The sequence below is a fragment of the Cebus imitator genome, unplaced genomic scaffold (assembly GCF_001604975.1).
Source record: "Cebus imitator isolate Cc_AM_T3 unplaced genomic scaffold, Cebus_imitator-1.0 Scaffold394, whole genome shotgun sequence".
NCBI classification, from domain to species: domain Eukaryota; kingdom Metazoa; phylum Chordata; class Mammalia; order Primates; family Cebidae; genus Cebus; species Cebus imitator.
The window spans coordinates 1,027,255-1,044,695 of NW_016107709.1; the positions used below are offsets into that span (position 1 = coordinate 1,027,255).

Here is a 17,441-nt window from a genome sequence, read left to right on the forward strand (position 1 = left end):
TGAACCCAGGAGGCGGAGGTTGCGGTGAGCCGAGATCGCGCCATTGCACTCCAGCCTAGGTAACAAGAGCGAAACTCCGTCTCAAAAAAAAAAAAAAAAAGACTATGCTTACTAGTCTGGAGCATAGTCTTTAGAGTGCGGGCCCATGCTTCCTTCCCTAGGAGCTGAAATTAGTATAGTCATAAAATCTCTCAGGACTAATTAGGGCATCATCTTGAGTTGATTGCTCCTACCTGCGGAGTAAGAGGGCTCATGTACAGGGTTCCTGTTCAGCCAATAAGTCGAGGCTCCACACATTCAATCTTCTAGAACAATTAGAGATAATGAGGAGAAAATTGTAAAATGGCACACAAGCTTCTGTGATGCTCAATTTGATACTTAATATGCTAAAAGTACAGCTATTATCTATGGAGAACCCCATGCCGCAGGCTGCCTGTCCTCTTTAATGGGATTCAAGTCTTTACAACTACACTCCCGTCTGCTTCCTTTCCACCCAACAGAGTGGGTCTCTAATTCCCAATTACAGAAGGGCCTGCGGGCACCTGTCCTTGTTATTGCTGAGTTTTGTTTGTTTGTCTTTTGTTTTTAATACTTGTGTCTCTATTTCCCTGAGGTATCAGGAAACAGGTTTAGGGTCTGTCAAGGTGAAGTTGGAAAATGGGAAGCCCCACTGGCTTAGAAATCACCCATCCCGAAGGTCAGGCCGCTGGGTAGAGTCAGTTGGCCCTTAGAAAAGTTCACCGAGTCATCACAGAGTCCAGTCCTAGGCTAGGTGAAGGCCTTCTATGTCTAGCCTCACAAATTTTGCAAAATTTACACATGACATATGCAAACTGATCCAGAGCTCAAATGACCCAGACCTCGATGGTGTGGGTTCTCAAATTTCAGCATGCATTGGAATCACCTGGAAAACGTGAAAATACAGATTGCTAGCCCCCACCCTCGTAGTTTCTAATTTAGTAAATCGAAATAATTTGTAAGTCTAATGAGTTTTTAGGTGATGCTGACTGAGTTGGTCTGAAGCTCATTCTTAGAAACACTGCTTTAAAGAATAAAATTATGAGTAGATTGACACCCCTTCCCCCACCCCCTCACAGATTTAAAAAGGAATCTAGTCACCCTTCTTTGTCTCCAGACAGAGTCTCCACTGCTGGTCCGACCATATTTACCACACATCACCAAGTCTGAACTCCACGCCATTATGACCGCTGGGTTCTCTACAATTGCTGGAAGCGTCTTAGGTGCATACATTTCTTTTGGGGTAAGAATGTTTTGGAATTAACTTATGAAAACATCAACCTCTTCTTTCTTTGCTATTGTTATTTCTTTTCTTTTCCATTGCTGGTGGATAAAGAAGGCCAAAAGAGTGTATTTTTTGCCATATGACAAAAGTTACTTTAGCATTTGAACAGAGACCTCAAGGAGTTTGGGGGCTTCATATCCCTGCTGCCTAAATGTGAGTTCTATCTGAAGAATAAAAATAGCAAAATGTAATCATATAATGAAGTTACTTTGGTTGAAAATTTAAAGTTGTTTAAAAATAAAAAACACTATTGGCTGGGCATGGTGGCTCATGCCTGTGATCCCAGCACTTTTGGGAGTCCGAGGCAGGCAGATCACAAGTTCGGGAGTTCATGACCATCCTGGCCAACATGATGAAACCCCATCTCTACTGAAAATACAAAAATAAGCCAGGCGTGGTGGCATGCATCTCTAGTCCCAGCTACTCAGGAGGCTGAGGCAGGAGAATTGCTTGAACCTGGGAGGTGGAGGTTGCAGTGAGCCAAGATCGTGCCACTGCACTCCAGCCTGGTTAGAGAGTGAGACTCCATCTCAAAACAAAACAAAACAAAACAAAACAAAAACTATTAACATCAGTAGAGGTGATCTGAACTGGGAGTCAGTAAACTATGACCCATGGGCCAAATCCCAATTGCTCTTGTTTTGAGAAATGAATTATTAGAAAACAACTACTTCTATTCATTTATCTACGGCAGCTTTCTTGCTAGCATAAAGTTGAGTCATTGTGATCCACAAAGCCCACAATATTTATTCTCTGGCCCTTTACAGAAACAAAAACTTTCTGATCCCTGGTCTAGAGCAGTGATTATCAAATCTTTCTGCACATTAGAATCACCTGGGAGCTTTTAAATTCTCTAATGCCCAGGTCCATATCTCTGAGTAATTAAACCACAGTTCCTTGGGATGAGACCCAGTCATCAATATTTTTTAAAACTCCTCAGATTCTAATGCACAGCCAAGTTTTAGGGCTGGCAGTCTGCACTATAAGGCTAGAGAATGTTGTAACTGGTGCATGCCCCCCAACCCATGGAGCTTGCAAGCCGCCCATAGACACAATCCCCAATACTGAAACTGAATAACACAGCCCAGTCACTGTGTGACTCAGGAAACTAGGATTTCTTACAAGATAAGTGGGTTTCATTCTAGGTTTTCATCCAGGCCTTGGAGTGCCAGTTAGTAGAAAGAGGCAAGAAGAAACGGGCAAAGGACACCTGGGGAATGGGTAGCTTGACTGGATCATCTGAGGAATGGCATCTGCACTATAGAAATGCTGCCTGAAAATTTTCTGGGGGGAAAGGGAACGGGGAGGGAGGTGCTGATCCTGGAAATCTGAAAATATGTGGAAGAGAATCCAGAAACCATGTGAGGTGGGTGGGGAGGGGAAAGAGGACCTTCGATGAAGAAAACAGAAGTCATGTACAGATTAAAGGCTTCTGGATCAATGAAGCTTGCATAAAGGCATAGAGGCCCTCAGGAGAGCAAAAGGAAGATGGAGAGAGGAGAATATACACATCTGCACATGAATCATGAGTCCCTTCTCCACTCCCCACCCACTATCTAAAAGAATATAATGAGGCCAGGTGTGGTGGCTCACACCTGTAACCCCAACACTTCGGGAGACCAAGACGGGCAGATCACCTGAAGTCCGGAGCTCAAGACCAGCCTGGCCAATGTAGCAAAACCCCGTCTCTACTAAAAAATACAAAAGTTAGCTGGGAATGATGGCAGGCGCCTGTAATCTCAGCTCCTCAAGAAGCTGAGGCAGGAGAATTGCTTGAACCTGGGCGGAAGTTGCAGTGAGACGAGATCATGCCACTGCACTCCAGCCTGGGTGACAGAGCAAGACTCGGTCTCAAAAAAAAAAAAAGTTGTAATGACATATGTGATTTAGGGGCTCTCTGAACATTCAAAAGGGTAACAAGAGGCTGAGGAATCTTCCTTGAAAGTTTCCACAATACAGGATTAATTCTCTTCTGAAACGATCAGATTTTGGTTTCATGCTTCTCCCCAGGGATGTGGTCAACTAGCACGAATGTCTCCCTTATCCCTCAGCCTCTCAAGGTGATGCCCTCGACTTGGCTTACTGAGCTAGAGTGACTCTTCCAGACCTCCAAAGCAGCACTGTCTTCTGCCACAGAAGCAACCCCTGTCCCATCTCTTCCGCTGTGGGGCTCCTGGACCCTTCCTGTGAACATAAGAAAAAAGCTAACCCCCGGTCTGCCTTCTTTCTTCTGAAATTGCAGGTTCCATCCTCCCACTTGTTAACAGCATCAGTTATGTCGGCACCTGCATCATTGGCTGCTGCTAAACTCTTTTGGCCTGAGACAGAAAAACCTAAAATAACCCTCAAGAATGCCATGAAAATGGAAAGTGGGTAAGTGGGACACACTCCCCTAACTAATGACTGTCCAAGCTGGGGAAGGGGACTCCAAACTCAAAGTACAGCAAAAATTCAATAACTGGAAACCACAGTGAATTATGGTATTAAAGTAAGTCCAAAGACTATTTAGACTTCACCAAAAAAAGTCTTTTTTTTTTTTTTTCCTTTTTTTGAGACTTGCTCAAAAAAGACTTTTTAAAAGTTTCGCTCTATTGCCCAGGCTGGAGTACAGTGATATGAACATGGCTTACTGTAGCCTCAACCTCCCAGGCTCAAGTTATCCTCCCACCTCAGCCTCCTAAATAGCTGAGACTACAGGCATGTGCCACCACATGCAGCTAATTTTTTTAAGTTTTTGTAGAAACAGGGTCTCACTATGTTGCCCAGGCTGATCCCCAGCTCCTGGGCTCAAGGGATCCTCCTGCCTCAGCCTCCCAAAGTGCTGGCACCTGGCTAAAATCTTGTTTAAATACTTGACATAAACCTCTCTAAATATGTAATATCAATACATTTCCATACCCGTTTGTTGTAGAGATATTTCATTATAAATATAGCAGTGTGTTTATTGAGCCTTGGTTTAGACAAAAAGCCATAGGGTGACCATTTCTGGAGGTTCCTCTTATAAGAAAGCTGGTTCCTTTTCTTTTGCTTTGTGAAAAAGGTAAAAAAAGAGTGGAAACAACTAAGGGACTTAGGATGTTCAAAAGTATTTTAATAAATAACAGAATTCATCAGCAACCAACACATGTCTGAGATTCTCCCTCACTTGTATGTAGATGGAGTCAACCATGAATGAAAAAGCAAGCTGCCAGTGAACACAGTGTAATTCCACTTACAAAGTCACTCCGTGTACAGACTTGCACAGTGTTGTTTTTTTGTTGGTGGTGGTTTTTTGAACAGGGTCTCACTCTGTTACCCAGGTTGAGCTCTAGTGATCCTCCCACCTCACCCCCTTGAGAAGCAGGGACTACAGGACTGGCTTATTTTTGTACTTTTTGTAGAGACAGCATTTAGCCATGTTGCCCAGACTGGTCTCAAACTCCTGGGCTCAAGCAATCCACCTGCCTCAGCCTCCCAAGGCGCTGGGATTATACGGTGTAAGCCACTGCACCTGAACACACAGTGTATTTTTTAGGGGTACAGACATGTAGAAAAAACGGTAAAGAAAGGGGATGATGATTCAATTTTAGGAAGATAGGTACCCCTGAGATTAGAGGGGGGATGGGATCAAAGAACACACAGGGGCATTCAAAGTGATGGTGGCGTTCCATTTTTTAAATGAGGTGACAGATTTACAGTGTTCCTTGAATCATTAGTTTGTTGTTGTTTTTGAATCATTAATTTTTATGCCATTTATATTTTATAACTATTCTCTGGTAGCTACTTGTAACAAAAAATCATTTTTAACTTGTAATATTTTTATCATTTTCCAATTTTTTATTTCAAATGTCTCCAAATTTAAAAAATCATATAACAGTTACCCAGAGACACTGGAAGCTAAGGTAGGAGACCACTTACGCCCAGAAGCTCAAGCCAGCCTGTGCCAGGTAGCATGACCCCATCTTTTTTTTTTTTTGAGACAGAGTTTCGCTCTTGTTACCCAGGCTGGAGTGCAATGGTGCGATCTCAGTTCACCACAACCTCTGCCTCCTGGGTTCAGGCAATTCTCCTGCCTCAGCCTCCTGAGTAGTGGGGATTACAGGCACGCGCCACCATGCCCAGCTAATTTTTTGTATTTTTAGTAGAGACGGGGTTTCACCATGTTGACCAGGATGGTCTCAATCTCTTAACCTCGTGATCCACCCGCCTTGGCCTTCCAAAGTGCTGGGATTACAGGCATGAGCCACCATGCCCGGCTGACCCCATGTCTTAAAAAAAAAAAAAATTAGTCAAGCATGGTGGCACATACCTGTAGTCCTGGCTATTCAGGAGGCCGAGGAAGGAGGATCACTTCAGCCCAGGAGTTGGAGGCTGCAATGAGCTATGATTGCACCACTTTACTCCAGCCTATCTCTTTAAAGAACAAGACCCTATCTCTTTAAAGACAAAAACAAACACCGTTAAATACCCATATGTCCACTTTATGATTTCATGGGATTCAGGCGAGTATTTTGAACAAGGAAGGGGCCTGAGAGTTTGTCTCTTGACTAAGCTCTGGCAATGCTACTTCTGCACCAGTGGTGTTTATCCCCTGGCATCTCCTTGGTAATTCTGGAATTGCTATTTCTTGATAAAGCGATTCAGGGAATCTTCTAGAAGCTGCATCGCAGGGAGCATCCTCCTCCATCTCTCTGGTGGCCAACATCGCTGTGAATCTGATCGCCTTCCTGGCCCTGCTGTCTTTTATGAATTCAGCCCTGTCCTGGTTCGGAAACATGTTTGACTACCCACAGCTGAGTTTTGAGGTATAATCATATCACAGCCCTGCCCTCTGTTTTGTTTCTGCCTATCTTTGTTTAAAAATAAAATAGGTTTGCCGGGCGCGGTGGCTCAAGCCTGTAATCCCAGCACTTTGGGAGGCCGAGGTGGGTGGATCACAAGGTCAAGAGATCGAGACCATCCTGGTCAACATGGTGAAAACCCGTCTCTACTAAAAATACAAAAAATTAGCTGGGCATGGTGGCGCGTGCCTGTAATCCCCGCTACTCAGGAGGCTGAGGCAGGAGAATTGCCTGAACCCAGGAGGCGGAGGTTGCGGTGAGCCGAGATCGCGCCATTGCATTCCAGCCTGGGTAACAAGAGTGAAACTCCATCTCAAAAAAATAAATTAATTAAATAAAATAGGTTTGTGGCCGGGCGCGGTGGCTCACGCCTATAATCCCAGCACTTTGGAAGGCCTAGGCGGGTGGATCATGAGGTCAAGATATCGAGACCATCCTGGTCAACATGGTGAAACCCTGTCTCTACTAAAAATACAAAAAATTAGCTGAGCATTGTGGCGCACACCTGTAGTCCCAGGTACTTGGAGGTTGAGGCAGGAGAATTGCCTGAACCCAGGAGGCAGAGGTTGCAGTGCGCCGAGATTGCGCCATTGCACTCCAGCTCTTGTTACTCCAGGGTAACAAGAGCGAAACTCCATCTCAAAAAATAAAATAAAATAAAATCGGTTTGTAAACAGCCCACCCTAACTACCTCAGTGGACTCTTCCACACTGTAGAAGCTTCTCATGCATCCCCCACCTTCCCACCCCACCTTTCTCTGTCTCCTATCACCGTCCTTCCCTGCAAAGACAGTCCGTCTCTCTTGGCCCCTTCCCCAAGAATCCAGCTTACTTCAAATCACCCATTTCTAGTCCTGACTCCTGATGGGTAAAGATGGACAAGGGGAGAAGAGATTTCTGGCCTAAAAGAGACAGAGGGGTCAGGAACAGTGTTGTCACCGAGGAGGGGGCAGAACTGAAAGCAAATCACTGTTCTAATCAAGTGTCTACTTTTGGTTTCTGTAGCTAATCTGCTCTTACATCTTCATGCCCTTTTCCTTCATGATGGGAGTGGAATGGCAGGACAGCTTTATGGTTGCCAGACTCATAGGTTATAAGACCTTCTTCAATGAATTTGTGGCTTATGAGCACCTCTCAAAATGGATCCACTTGAGGAAAGAAGGTGGACCCAAATTTCTGAATGGCGTGCAGCAATATCTATCGGTGAGTAAATATTTTAATTTCTCAGTGCATTTCTTCATCACATACCTACATTCATTGATTACTTATGCCTCTGTATGTCAAGCACTATGCCAGGTACCTGGGGTAGATCAGAGAGAAAAACAACCTAAAATCCATAGCTCATAGAGCTCATAATGTACATAGCACTTCCTAATTTTCAGTTTTGTTGAATTAATCAGAGGGAGAGAGAGTGTGTGTGAGCGTGTAGACAGCGAGTGATTACACTGTGATCGTTTACTTTTGAGGACTGTGGACACAGACCCAGCGTCACATGAGCTGGGACTGCAATCAGTCAACCAAAATTTATTGAATGCCTTGTATGTGCAATGTGCTGAGTACTGGGGCCATAGCACTGAGCAAGTCAGGGGCCCCTGCCCTCATAGTCTAGTGGCTGACAGTTTAGTGATCATTTAACGGATTAATGGATTCTGAGAAACTTTCTAAAAGTAATATCATGCCTGGACATCCTCGAAATATAGTGTAGCATCATCACAGCTCTCCAGGTGGATGAGGGAGAGAAAAGGCCCAGGGTCTGTGATCTGAAAGACTTGAGACAAGCACCCATAATGACATCAGGACTTCAGGTAAATAGCCTGCAAGGAGACATCCACATCTGCCAGGTCTTTGGTGGGATGAGGAACTCAGGTGAGGTCATGTTTGTAGTTGAGTTTCCAACTTTCTCCCCTAGAGAACACAATTGTCACACATGGAAACTCTTAAGAAAATGGTGAACATTCCTGAGCACCCCTAGAACTCATTGAAACAGTCCAATTGGAATTAATGTCCCAGGCATGTATTTGGTTTAAAAATGAAAGGGGAGGAAAAGCAGCCTGCTTAAGGTTCTAACTGAGTCTGTTCACCTACGAACAACACTACCATCCCTCTCAGCCTCCCAAAGACCAAACCTGCAGATTTACTCCCATATAGCACACCAACGTAACAGCCCACTCCTGGGGGGCACTGATTTGTATATTACAGCTGGGGCATTTTGACCCACACATCTAATATGAGCAGGGGCTCTGTAGATTTCCCTGTTCTCGCATGTTCATTCTTCAACTAATCTCCCAGTAAAGCTTGACCAATTATCCTCATTGTTTAGATGCCACCAAAACCAGTTTGTTTCCCTGCCAAAAGTAAACAATAGGCTAAATTAAGTGAAATGTTTTCTATCCCCAGTTGCCAGTTGCCAGGAGAGAATGATTTTGTTAATCAGCAAAGCGGGCTCTGCGTTCTGGCAGCACGAAGCAGTTTTGTGGAAAGGTTATTTCGAGGGTAGAGACAGAACAGTAGAGCTGATTGAGTGTGGGGGTGAGCCCAACCAAAGGCAGGCGCAGAGAGGACATTTGGAAACAGGAGCTCAGTGGCCTCTGCTATTGTTGAGTCACGATGTGAAGGGCATTTTGTTTCTCCAAATTTCTGATTTGCAATCAACAAAATGCAGATGAGTCCCAGCAATTTTTGCTTACAACCTAGAAGTGGCGGAGGTGTCCCAACAGTCTTCTGGAAAAAGTGCCACAGAACAGAATGTACCATGCGGGTCCGCGAGGCAAAACCCCAGTGATAGCTACTGAATTATGCCCATGTGGACCCCCCTCTGAGATAAGAGGGAGCTACTCTGCAGCCCCCGTGCCCCTAGGATGAGCCCTTTATTCCATCACTTTCTCTTTCCTAAAGATAATACTTTGCCTCTTTGTATTCATTTGTTTACATGTAATACATGCCATAGCGTAGAATTCAAAAGGTCCAGAAAAAGATAAAGGAAAAAGTAAGTCATGCTTCTTATTTCTCTGGAACTCTTCTCCGTGGAATGAATAATCACTGTTTTTAACCCTGTCATTTCCACTCAATAACATGTCTCAGGTACCTTTCCATATCAGCGCCCATGACATTGTATTCAATTGTATAGTACATCGTAATTCATCTTCACTAGTCCCTTGCTGAAAAAACTAGTCCCTTGTTTTTGTTTTTATTTTTGTTTTTTGCTATCAGAGATAGTGCTATAATGACCAACCTGTACATATGGCATCTTTGCCAGTGCAGTCACAAGGAGAGCTGTAAGGTGTGTTGTTAATATTTTCCTAGTACAGTGCATCTCTTTACATCACATCATCTTGCACATTAAAACCCATCGTGGCCACATCTGTGTAGCCCCTTCCTACTCATCCCCGGACAGGGGAAAGAGGAGTTTCAAGCCCTTTATGCCATCTTTCCCCCCACAATCTCTTAATAAGCGTGCCTGGTTCCGAAGCCAGCTGAACTAAATGAAAAGCAGTAGAAAAAAGTAGGGAACAAGGACAGCTTTTCCAGGAATGGTGGACTGCATACATACTTGAAATATTTTTTTTCCTGCCGGCTCTATGCGTGTTGATAGAAAATATCAACAAAGCAGAGTTCTCAGAAACCATGAGAGAAAAGAAGGGCCTCGGAATCAACAAAACTCTTACCATGCCCACTTGAGTCTTGAATGAGTGTAGCATTGCTCGGTTTGTTCTTTGAACAAAATCACAGAGGTTTGAGGATATTGGAAAATTACTGCTTCAATCACATGGGTACCTTTGTCAGATTGGGTATGCCTCTGGTGAACAACAGAGTCCTCAAACTGAGAAAAAATTGTCCGGCCTAAGCAGCATCTCTTGAGTCACAGGGCCACACCATGCTTTCATGAACTCATCTTCCATTCTCTCTCTGCCCTGTGAAAGGGCGTTCCCTCTCTCACTTCCAAGTGGGCATCCTGACATTTCCAAGGATGATCAGAGCTGTGGTACACACACCATGGCCAGACTATCAGGAAGCTCCTATGATATCTGAGAATTTCCTTTTTACTAACATCATTATTTTTAAATTTTATCCTTTTCACTGAATTTACATACCAAATTAACGGCTCAGTTTCCATGTCACCTGTATAACCACAACTATAATCAGGATATAGAATATCTCCATCACACCTTTATAAAAAAAGTTTCCCTCATGGCCATTTGTAGTCAGCAACTCCACTCCCATCCCCACCCAAAGACCTACTCCCAGGCAACCAATATCCATTGTAAATTACTTTTGCATATTCTAGAATTTATTTTTTTATTATTATTTTTTTTTTTTGAGACGGAGTCTCACTCTGTCACCCAGGCTATAGTGCAATGGTGCAACCTTGGCTCACTGCAATCTCCACCTCCCAGATTCAAGCAATTTATCTGCCTCAGCCTCCCGAGTACCTAGGATAATAGGCACATGCCATCATGCCTGGCTAATTTTTTTGTGTGTGCTTTTAGTAGAGACAGCGTTTCACCATGTTTGCCAGGATGGTCTTGAACTACTGACCTCAAGTGATCCACCTGCCTTGGCCTCCCAAAGTGCTGAGATTATAGGCATGAGCCACTGTGCCTGGCCCTAGAATTTCATATGCATGTGCTCACTTAGCATTCATGTTGTTGCATGTATCTCCTTTTTATTGCAAAGCAGCATTTCATTTTATGGGTATCCACAATTTGTTTATCCATTTGCCTACTGAATGACATTCAGGTTGTTTCCAGCATGAGGCTATTTAATAAAGCTGCCATAAATATTTATGTACAATCTTTTTGTGGCATGTGTTTTTGTTTCTCCTAGAAAAATTCCTAGGTCATACAGTCAGTACATGTTAACTTAAGGAGAAATTTCCATACTGTTTTACAAAGAGACTGTGTCATTTTACATTCCCATCAGCAATGTGTAAGAGTTCTAGTCACTTCACATCCTTGTCAACACTTAGTATTGTCAATCTCTTAATTTTAGTGGAGGTATAGTAGTATCTCATTGTGGTTTTATTCTGCATTTCCCTGGTGATCAGTGATGTTGAACATCTTTTCATGTACTTACTGGTCATTTGCATGGCTTTTGTGAAGTATCCAAATCTCTATACATTTTTACTTACTTGGCTGTTTGTCTTCTTATTGAGTTATAACCGTTCTTTATAGAGTCTGAATAAGTTCTTCGTCAAGTAAATGTAATGTGAATATTTTCTGGGATCAGTTTTGAACCTCCAGCAACTAGTCCTGTCCCTGGCACACTATCACAGATGGCCAGGTCATATGGAATATTAGGATGTATTATTGACCAGGAAGCAGCATTTGTAGAAGCCAAGGTTACCAGTCGTAAGCCCTTTGTAGAGAGTTGCTGAGTCCACACAGCCCGCTTCCATCTTTCCACAAAATTCAAGGGGAGATGGTAAAAAGGGGCTGGGGAGTAATGGGTACTTGATACCACGGATTGAGCATTTGTCAATATTGGATTTACGGTCAAAATGAAACCCAGCTGGATGTCAGATTTATTAAGCCAGGTCAGATTGTGTATACATGCATATTTGTGCTTGCTTACAGATTCGTTCTGAGATAATCGCCACTTATGCTCTCTGTGGTTTTGCCAATATTGGTTCTCTAGGAATCGTGATCGGCGGACTCAGTAAGTGAAAAGAACATTCTTCAACAACACAGATGTGACATAGACATACTTGGATCCCCATTTTGCTCTGTAAAGTTATTCATGTCAGAAAAAAAACAAAGGGCTTTGCAACAGTCATGAGTCCTCTGAGGTCTGTTTTTTATCTCTACTCTGCAATATAGTTTTCCCATGCACATTCAAGCTGACCTCAGAAAGAATTTCCTCAAACATATAGGTGCTTCTCCCAGCCCAGGGGTGACCCCTGTAGGCTTCACTTTGCATGCCAATGCTGATAGATTATGATGGGCACCTGGAAAAGGATGCTGAGAGCCATTGGAAGTCCAGCGGGAGAATGCTGTGATTTCTTAGTGGTGTCTGCCATGGGCATAGAAGTAGATGGTGACAGTTGAGTTGCCCATCATCTCCTTAGTCAATACCTCCTGCCACGCATTTGCCTTGCCATGCCCTCAATAAATAGCCCTTCGGATGAAACTTAGGAGTTGTTTCTTCTGTGGAGAATGAAAGCCTTTGAGCCTTTTGGCAAAACAAGCCTCTTCCCTTCTTCCCACAGCAGAGAATTTCTCTATGTGTGGAGTTTATTACTAAGCCCTTGAATCTTGAATTTCCCGGCTATGTTAAAGAAAAACAAAAAGCCAGCTGACCTGAGAGCCCAGCTGCAGAACAATTTTCAGAGGCTAAGAGTTTTAATCACTACTTCAGCATTGATCTCATATCCCTCCCTCCATGTTTCCCAGCATCCATGGCTCCTTCCAGAAAGCATGACATCGCCTCGGGGGCAGTAAGAGCTCTGATTGCGGGGACTGTGGCCTGCTTCATGACAGCCTGCATCGCAGGTACTGCACCTTGTCCTTCGCGTCCCGGTGCCCACAGGATGAATGGCAGCTTTCAGGACAGACAGCACCTCCAGCCTGCCTGTGCAGTGCACATCACCACAGAAAGCTGAGAGTCAGAGCTGCTCTTAGGCAAATTGTAATGTTTAATGTGTGCAGTGTGGTGGAGAAGCTAAGAACGGAATGAGGGTTCAGTGACTTCCTTAATTAAGGTAATCCCAGCACATTGGGAGGCCAAGGCAGGCAGATCACCTGACATCAGGAGTTTGAGACCAGCCTGACCAACATGGCAAAACACCGACTCTACTAAAAATACAGAAATTTGCTGGGCAAAGCTGTAATCCCAGCTACTTGGAGGCTGAGGCATTTGAATCACTTGAATCTGGAAGGCAGAGGTTGCAGTGAGCCAAGATCACACCACTGCACACCAACCTGAGCAAAAGAGCAAGACTGTGTCTCAAAAATAAATAAATACAACAAACAAATAAATGAAATTTAAAAAACAAATAAATGAAATAAAATAAATAAATAAAATAAAATAAATGGGACTCTGTTCCGCTTCTAGGCATACTCTCCAGCACTCCTGTGGACATCAACTGCCATCATGTTTTAGAGAATGCTTTCAACTCCAGTTTCCCTGGAAACATGACCAAGGTGATATCTTGTTGCCAAAGTCTGTTGAGCAGGTATTGTATTCTTGTTTATAATTTCTTTATACTCCATTATTAACAATCAAATCAGACCTAAATGCCTTATCCACTTAATTTTAATTTTGTAAATCTATTGCATGCCAATGCCGATAGATTATGATGGGCACCTGGAGAAGGGTGCTGAGAGCCACTGGAAGCCCAGCGGGAGAATGCTGTGATTTCTTAGTGGTGTCTGCCATGGGCATAGAAGTAGATGGTGATGGTTGAGTTGCCCATCATCTCCTTAGTCGATACCTCCTGCCACTCATTTGCCTTGCCATGCCCTCAATAAATAGCCCTTTGGATAAAACTTAGGATTTGTCTTTATAAAATTTATACATTTTATAAAATTAAGTGGATAAGGTATTTAGGTCTTCATGACTCTTCATAACTTTATCGCTCTATCTAAAACTAAGAACTTAGCAGTGGCTCTAACCCCTTCCACTTTGACTTTTCTCAGATAAGCCTAGCAACTATAATCCTAGCTCCTATAGTATTAGACTAGCAACTATAAATTAGGAAGTAAAATTCAACTATAATTAATGTGTATTAGGCACTTTGTATGAATTAACTCACTTAAACCTCTCAACCACTGTATAAGTTGGGCACTATTGCTTTTTTTTTTTTTTTTTTTTTTTTTTTTTTTTTTTTTTTTTTTTTTTTTTTTTTTTTTTTTTTTTTTTTTTTGCATTCCATAAAGTTAAGTTAAGGTTTAGGGAAGCTATGTCTACTCCAGAAAAGTTAGTACAAGCACAAGTGAGATACAAAATTCAGGTCTATCTACCCACTAAGCCTATGCCCTTAGCTGCTGCCCTCTGCTGGCTGCCCTTCAAGGGGATCAAGTCTGCCCTGACAACAGGATGATTGTCTGTGGTGAACAAGAAGCCACCAGTGACACATGACAGCCACCCCCACCCTGTACAGTTTCTATTTGCAAAATCAATGTTCCCAGCCAAGATGCCATCCTTATGTGCAAGTGTTTTATAAGGATTGATTCCATCTTTTCTTTGCTTGTCATGGAGGAAATAGGGAAAGTTCTTGAGAACATCCAGAATTTAGGAGCCAAAATGAATTCCCCAGTGCCTCTGTCCTTTAATCCACCCTAACTGGAATGTGAGCGAGAAAATCGGCTTCCTGGCCTGAACTCTACTGTTTCTGCCATGTACGGCTCATGTAACTGTTTCCACTTCCCACCAGCACTGTTGCAAAGGGTCCTGGTGAAGTCATCCCAAGAGGAAACTACAGCCTGTATTCTTTGAAGGGCTGCTGCACATTGTTGAATCCATCAACCTTTAACTGCAGTTGGATCCCTAATACATTTTGAGGTCAGCCACTTCCAATGGAACTCTAAGTACAGATGTTGAATTTTCTACTTTGGAGAGAAAAAAAAAAAGCTATTGTCCACAGACAGATACTTCCATCATGGAATTAGCTTTAATTGCAAGGAATGAAGAAAAACAAGAGTGGACCTTCAGAGCTACAACATCTTCCTCCTCCTCTTCCCTCCCCACAAGCCCCTTCCCCCTGAGAACTGCTATGATGTCCCAAAGTGAGGTGCTATTGTTTCTAATCTCAGTAGTATTTTCTGACTTTAATGTTTCCAAGGCATTTCACCAGAATACAGGTATAAATGGCAGCTTGCAACAACTGGGCTCTGACTCACCCACACCCACTTAGTGTCCACTAAGTAGTCCAGGGTGACTCAGTTTAAGCATATCTCTGGTGAGGTCACTCTGCATTCACTTTGGCTTACCAGAAATAGCCTGAACTTGAATCTCACATAAGGGAAAACTAGTCATCAATCACCTACTCACTGGCTACCCTCAGGAAGTCCTGCAGAAATCAAGAGTCCTTGAGGAAAACATGTGGACCATATCAAAACAGGGTTTAAATCCATTCTGCTTAAGAGTTCTATCAGTCAGCTTAAGCATAGATTCATGCTGCAGTAGCAAGCAACCCAAAAACCTCAGTGGCTTACAGATTTATTTTTTACTCTCACGTGTTTGTAATGATGCATGTTGGCTGTAATCCATGTTGTTTCAGGGCCCAGTCTAAAAGAGCAGCCTCTAAGGGGGGCATGTTGGTCTTAAGAGGGAAAAGAAAGGTGGGGACCATAAGATGGCTCTTTCATCTTCCACTAGGAAATGATACCCTTCACTTCCATGACATTCCATTGGCCAAAATAAGTCGGGTGACAGGTACGATGTCAGTCGCCACAGATAAATGATCCTGTCATAGGAAGGGATAGTGAATATTTTGCAGAAGTAATATGATACACCACAAGGGTATATGATATCTATGTCTCCCTTCAAGGAGCCATCCTATTGTAGGACATAACGGTAGGCCCTTTTACGTGCACATTTGGTAATGTATTCCTGATAACAAAGCAGCTACTTTTCAATCAAAAAGCCATGTAAGAATCAGTTGAGGGAAAAAAAAAAAAAAGTCCTCGTTGAGCTCTGAAAACCTTGCATTGATAATTCCATTGACCAAGAAGACAGCTATATCAAACTTGAAGAATGGGTGTCAGTGTCTAAGAAGAAAATTCCAGAGACAGTGGTGGTGTGTTCTTTAATGAAATGCCCATCACCACTGCTCTTAATAGCATAAAGTCCACATGCTATGAGAAACCACAATTATTAAGTCAAGAAACAGACTCTGAATGTGAAAAAGGTTTTGAAAAATACCTTAAGTAATTTATTTTGTTTATATTTTTCCTTCTGTTTGTGTACAAGAGTAATTTAAAAGAAAAATGTATGTGTAAATAGGTGGCGTTTGTGTGTTATGTTTTTTGTGGTGGTGAAGGAGGAGACTAAATGCCCAGAGGACTGTTTGTCCCTGAAGTATGATATACTAAAATATTTCTCATTATTATTTGTATAAATTTTCTTTGGAACTCAGTGTTGCCTTGCAGTCTTCAGACGTTATTTTAATAAAATATATTTGCACATTTTCCCCCCATTCTCAATGTTTGGTGTCCTGATTCATTACAGCCCATGGAATGTTAGGTATATGTATTATACCATTCCTCTGTGGACATGCATTTACTTTGTTTACAGGTTTTGGTTTGGGGGTTTTCTTTTTCCTACTTTGGACAGTGCATGTACACTTACTTTGCATGCTGGTACTTTTTTTTTCTATAGCAATGGTGTCTGAAAGACATGCAAGTCACATGTAATTTAAGATCTAGTAGACACGCTAAAAAAGTAAACAGGTAAATTTAATTTTAATAATATATTTAACCCAATATATGGGAGACATTTCAGTGAGATATTTTTCATTCATATCAAACTAAGTCTCAGTCTGGTTTGCATAGCTTCGTTGAGACACTAAAGTTTTACTGATAATCCATGTTTAGATTTCATAAAATCTAAATCTGCAAAGTAAATTTACATACCCATGTTGGTCTAAATGTGCTTAAAAGTTTTCCAATAACTGAAATGAGTATCAGTTTTAAATTTAAATAAAAATGTGTTACTTGGTTACTCCATATTTCAAGTTATTAGTTGGCCACCATATTGGTCAGAGCAGTTTCACAGGGTGACTTCCTAAGTGAATTGAAATGTGTATATATTTCTCATATTATAAGATGTCAGATTGGTTTTTGGAGAAATATGTTTTCTTAATTTTTACTTGCTTTGATATGACCTTTCTGATGTGTTTTATTCATCTACCTCTGCATATATGTGTGACATTCCTTTATAAATGCAACATGTTCACGTAGGTCCTACGCTGATTGCTTATTAATACTGTGCATCCTTGAACTGAGAAAGGGGGTATTATTCCTGAGCTATACTATGAGAGAATAGTAAAGGCCAAGGACCAGGAAAATGAGCTGATTAAGCCCCTTGAGCTTGTTGCCTCCAGAAACCTCATCAATACCCTGTGAACATTATGAGTGGCCCTTCTCTCAGTGAAACAACCTAATGGAGGTTTTTGGTGCATGGTGATGTTTTCATTCCTCTTTAGCAGACATAGAAGCTAGAGCTGCTTGTTTTTCCCAATTTCACTCACCCATAGTGGGCAAAGACAGCGTGCCTATGTTTTTCAGCTGTTTGAGCCCACTCACTGCTGACAGAGTTGCTCTTGGTCTGTGCTCCCTCACCTTTCTTCAAGCCAGGGCTGCGACATCTCTTTGGGAGAAG

General features: G+C 42.5%; 1 protein-coding gene across 1 annotated transcript in view; it reads left to right on the forward strand.

Annotated features, from left to right (window-relative positions):
• Positions 1–16,255, forward strand: part of SLC28A3 (solute carrier family 28 member 3) — a 65,010-nt gene extending 48,755 nt beyond the window's left edge. The window contains exons 11-18 of the mRNA XM_017508537.2: positions 1,136–1,261; positions 3,546–3,676; positions 5,919–6,087; positions 7,128–7,325; positions 11,696–11,777; positions 12,512–12,610; positions 13,173–13,293; positions 14,494–16,255. Coding sequence (XP_017364026.2) covers positions 1,136–1,261; positions 3,546–3,676; positions 5,919–6,087; positions 7,128–7,325; positions 11,696–11,777; positions 12,512–12,610; positions 13,173–13,293; positions 14,494–14,620 — 1,053 coding nt within the window. The 3' untranslated portion in view covers positions 14,621–16,255. The remainder of the gene's footprint in view (positions 1–1,135; positions 1,262–3,545; positions 3,677–5,918; positions 6,088–7,127; positions 7,326–11,695; positions 11,778–12,511; positions 12,611–13,172; positions 13,294–14,493) is intronic.
• Positions 16,256–17,441: the final 1,186 nt, after the last annotated feature.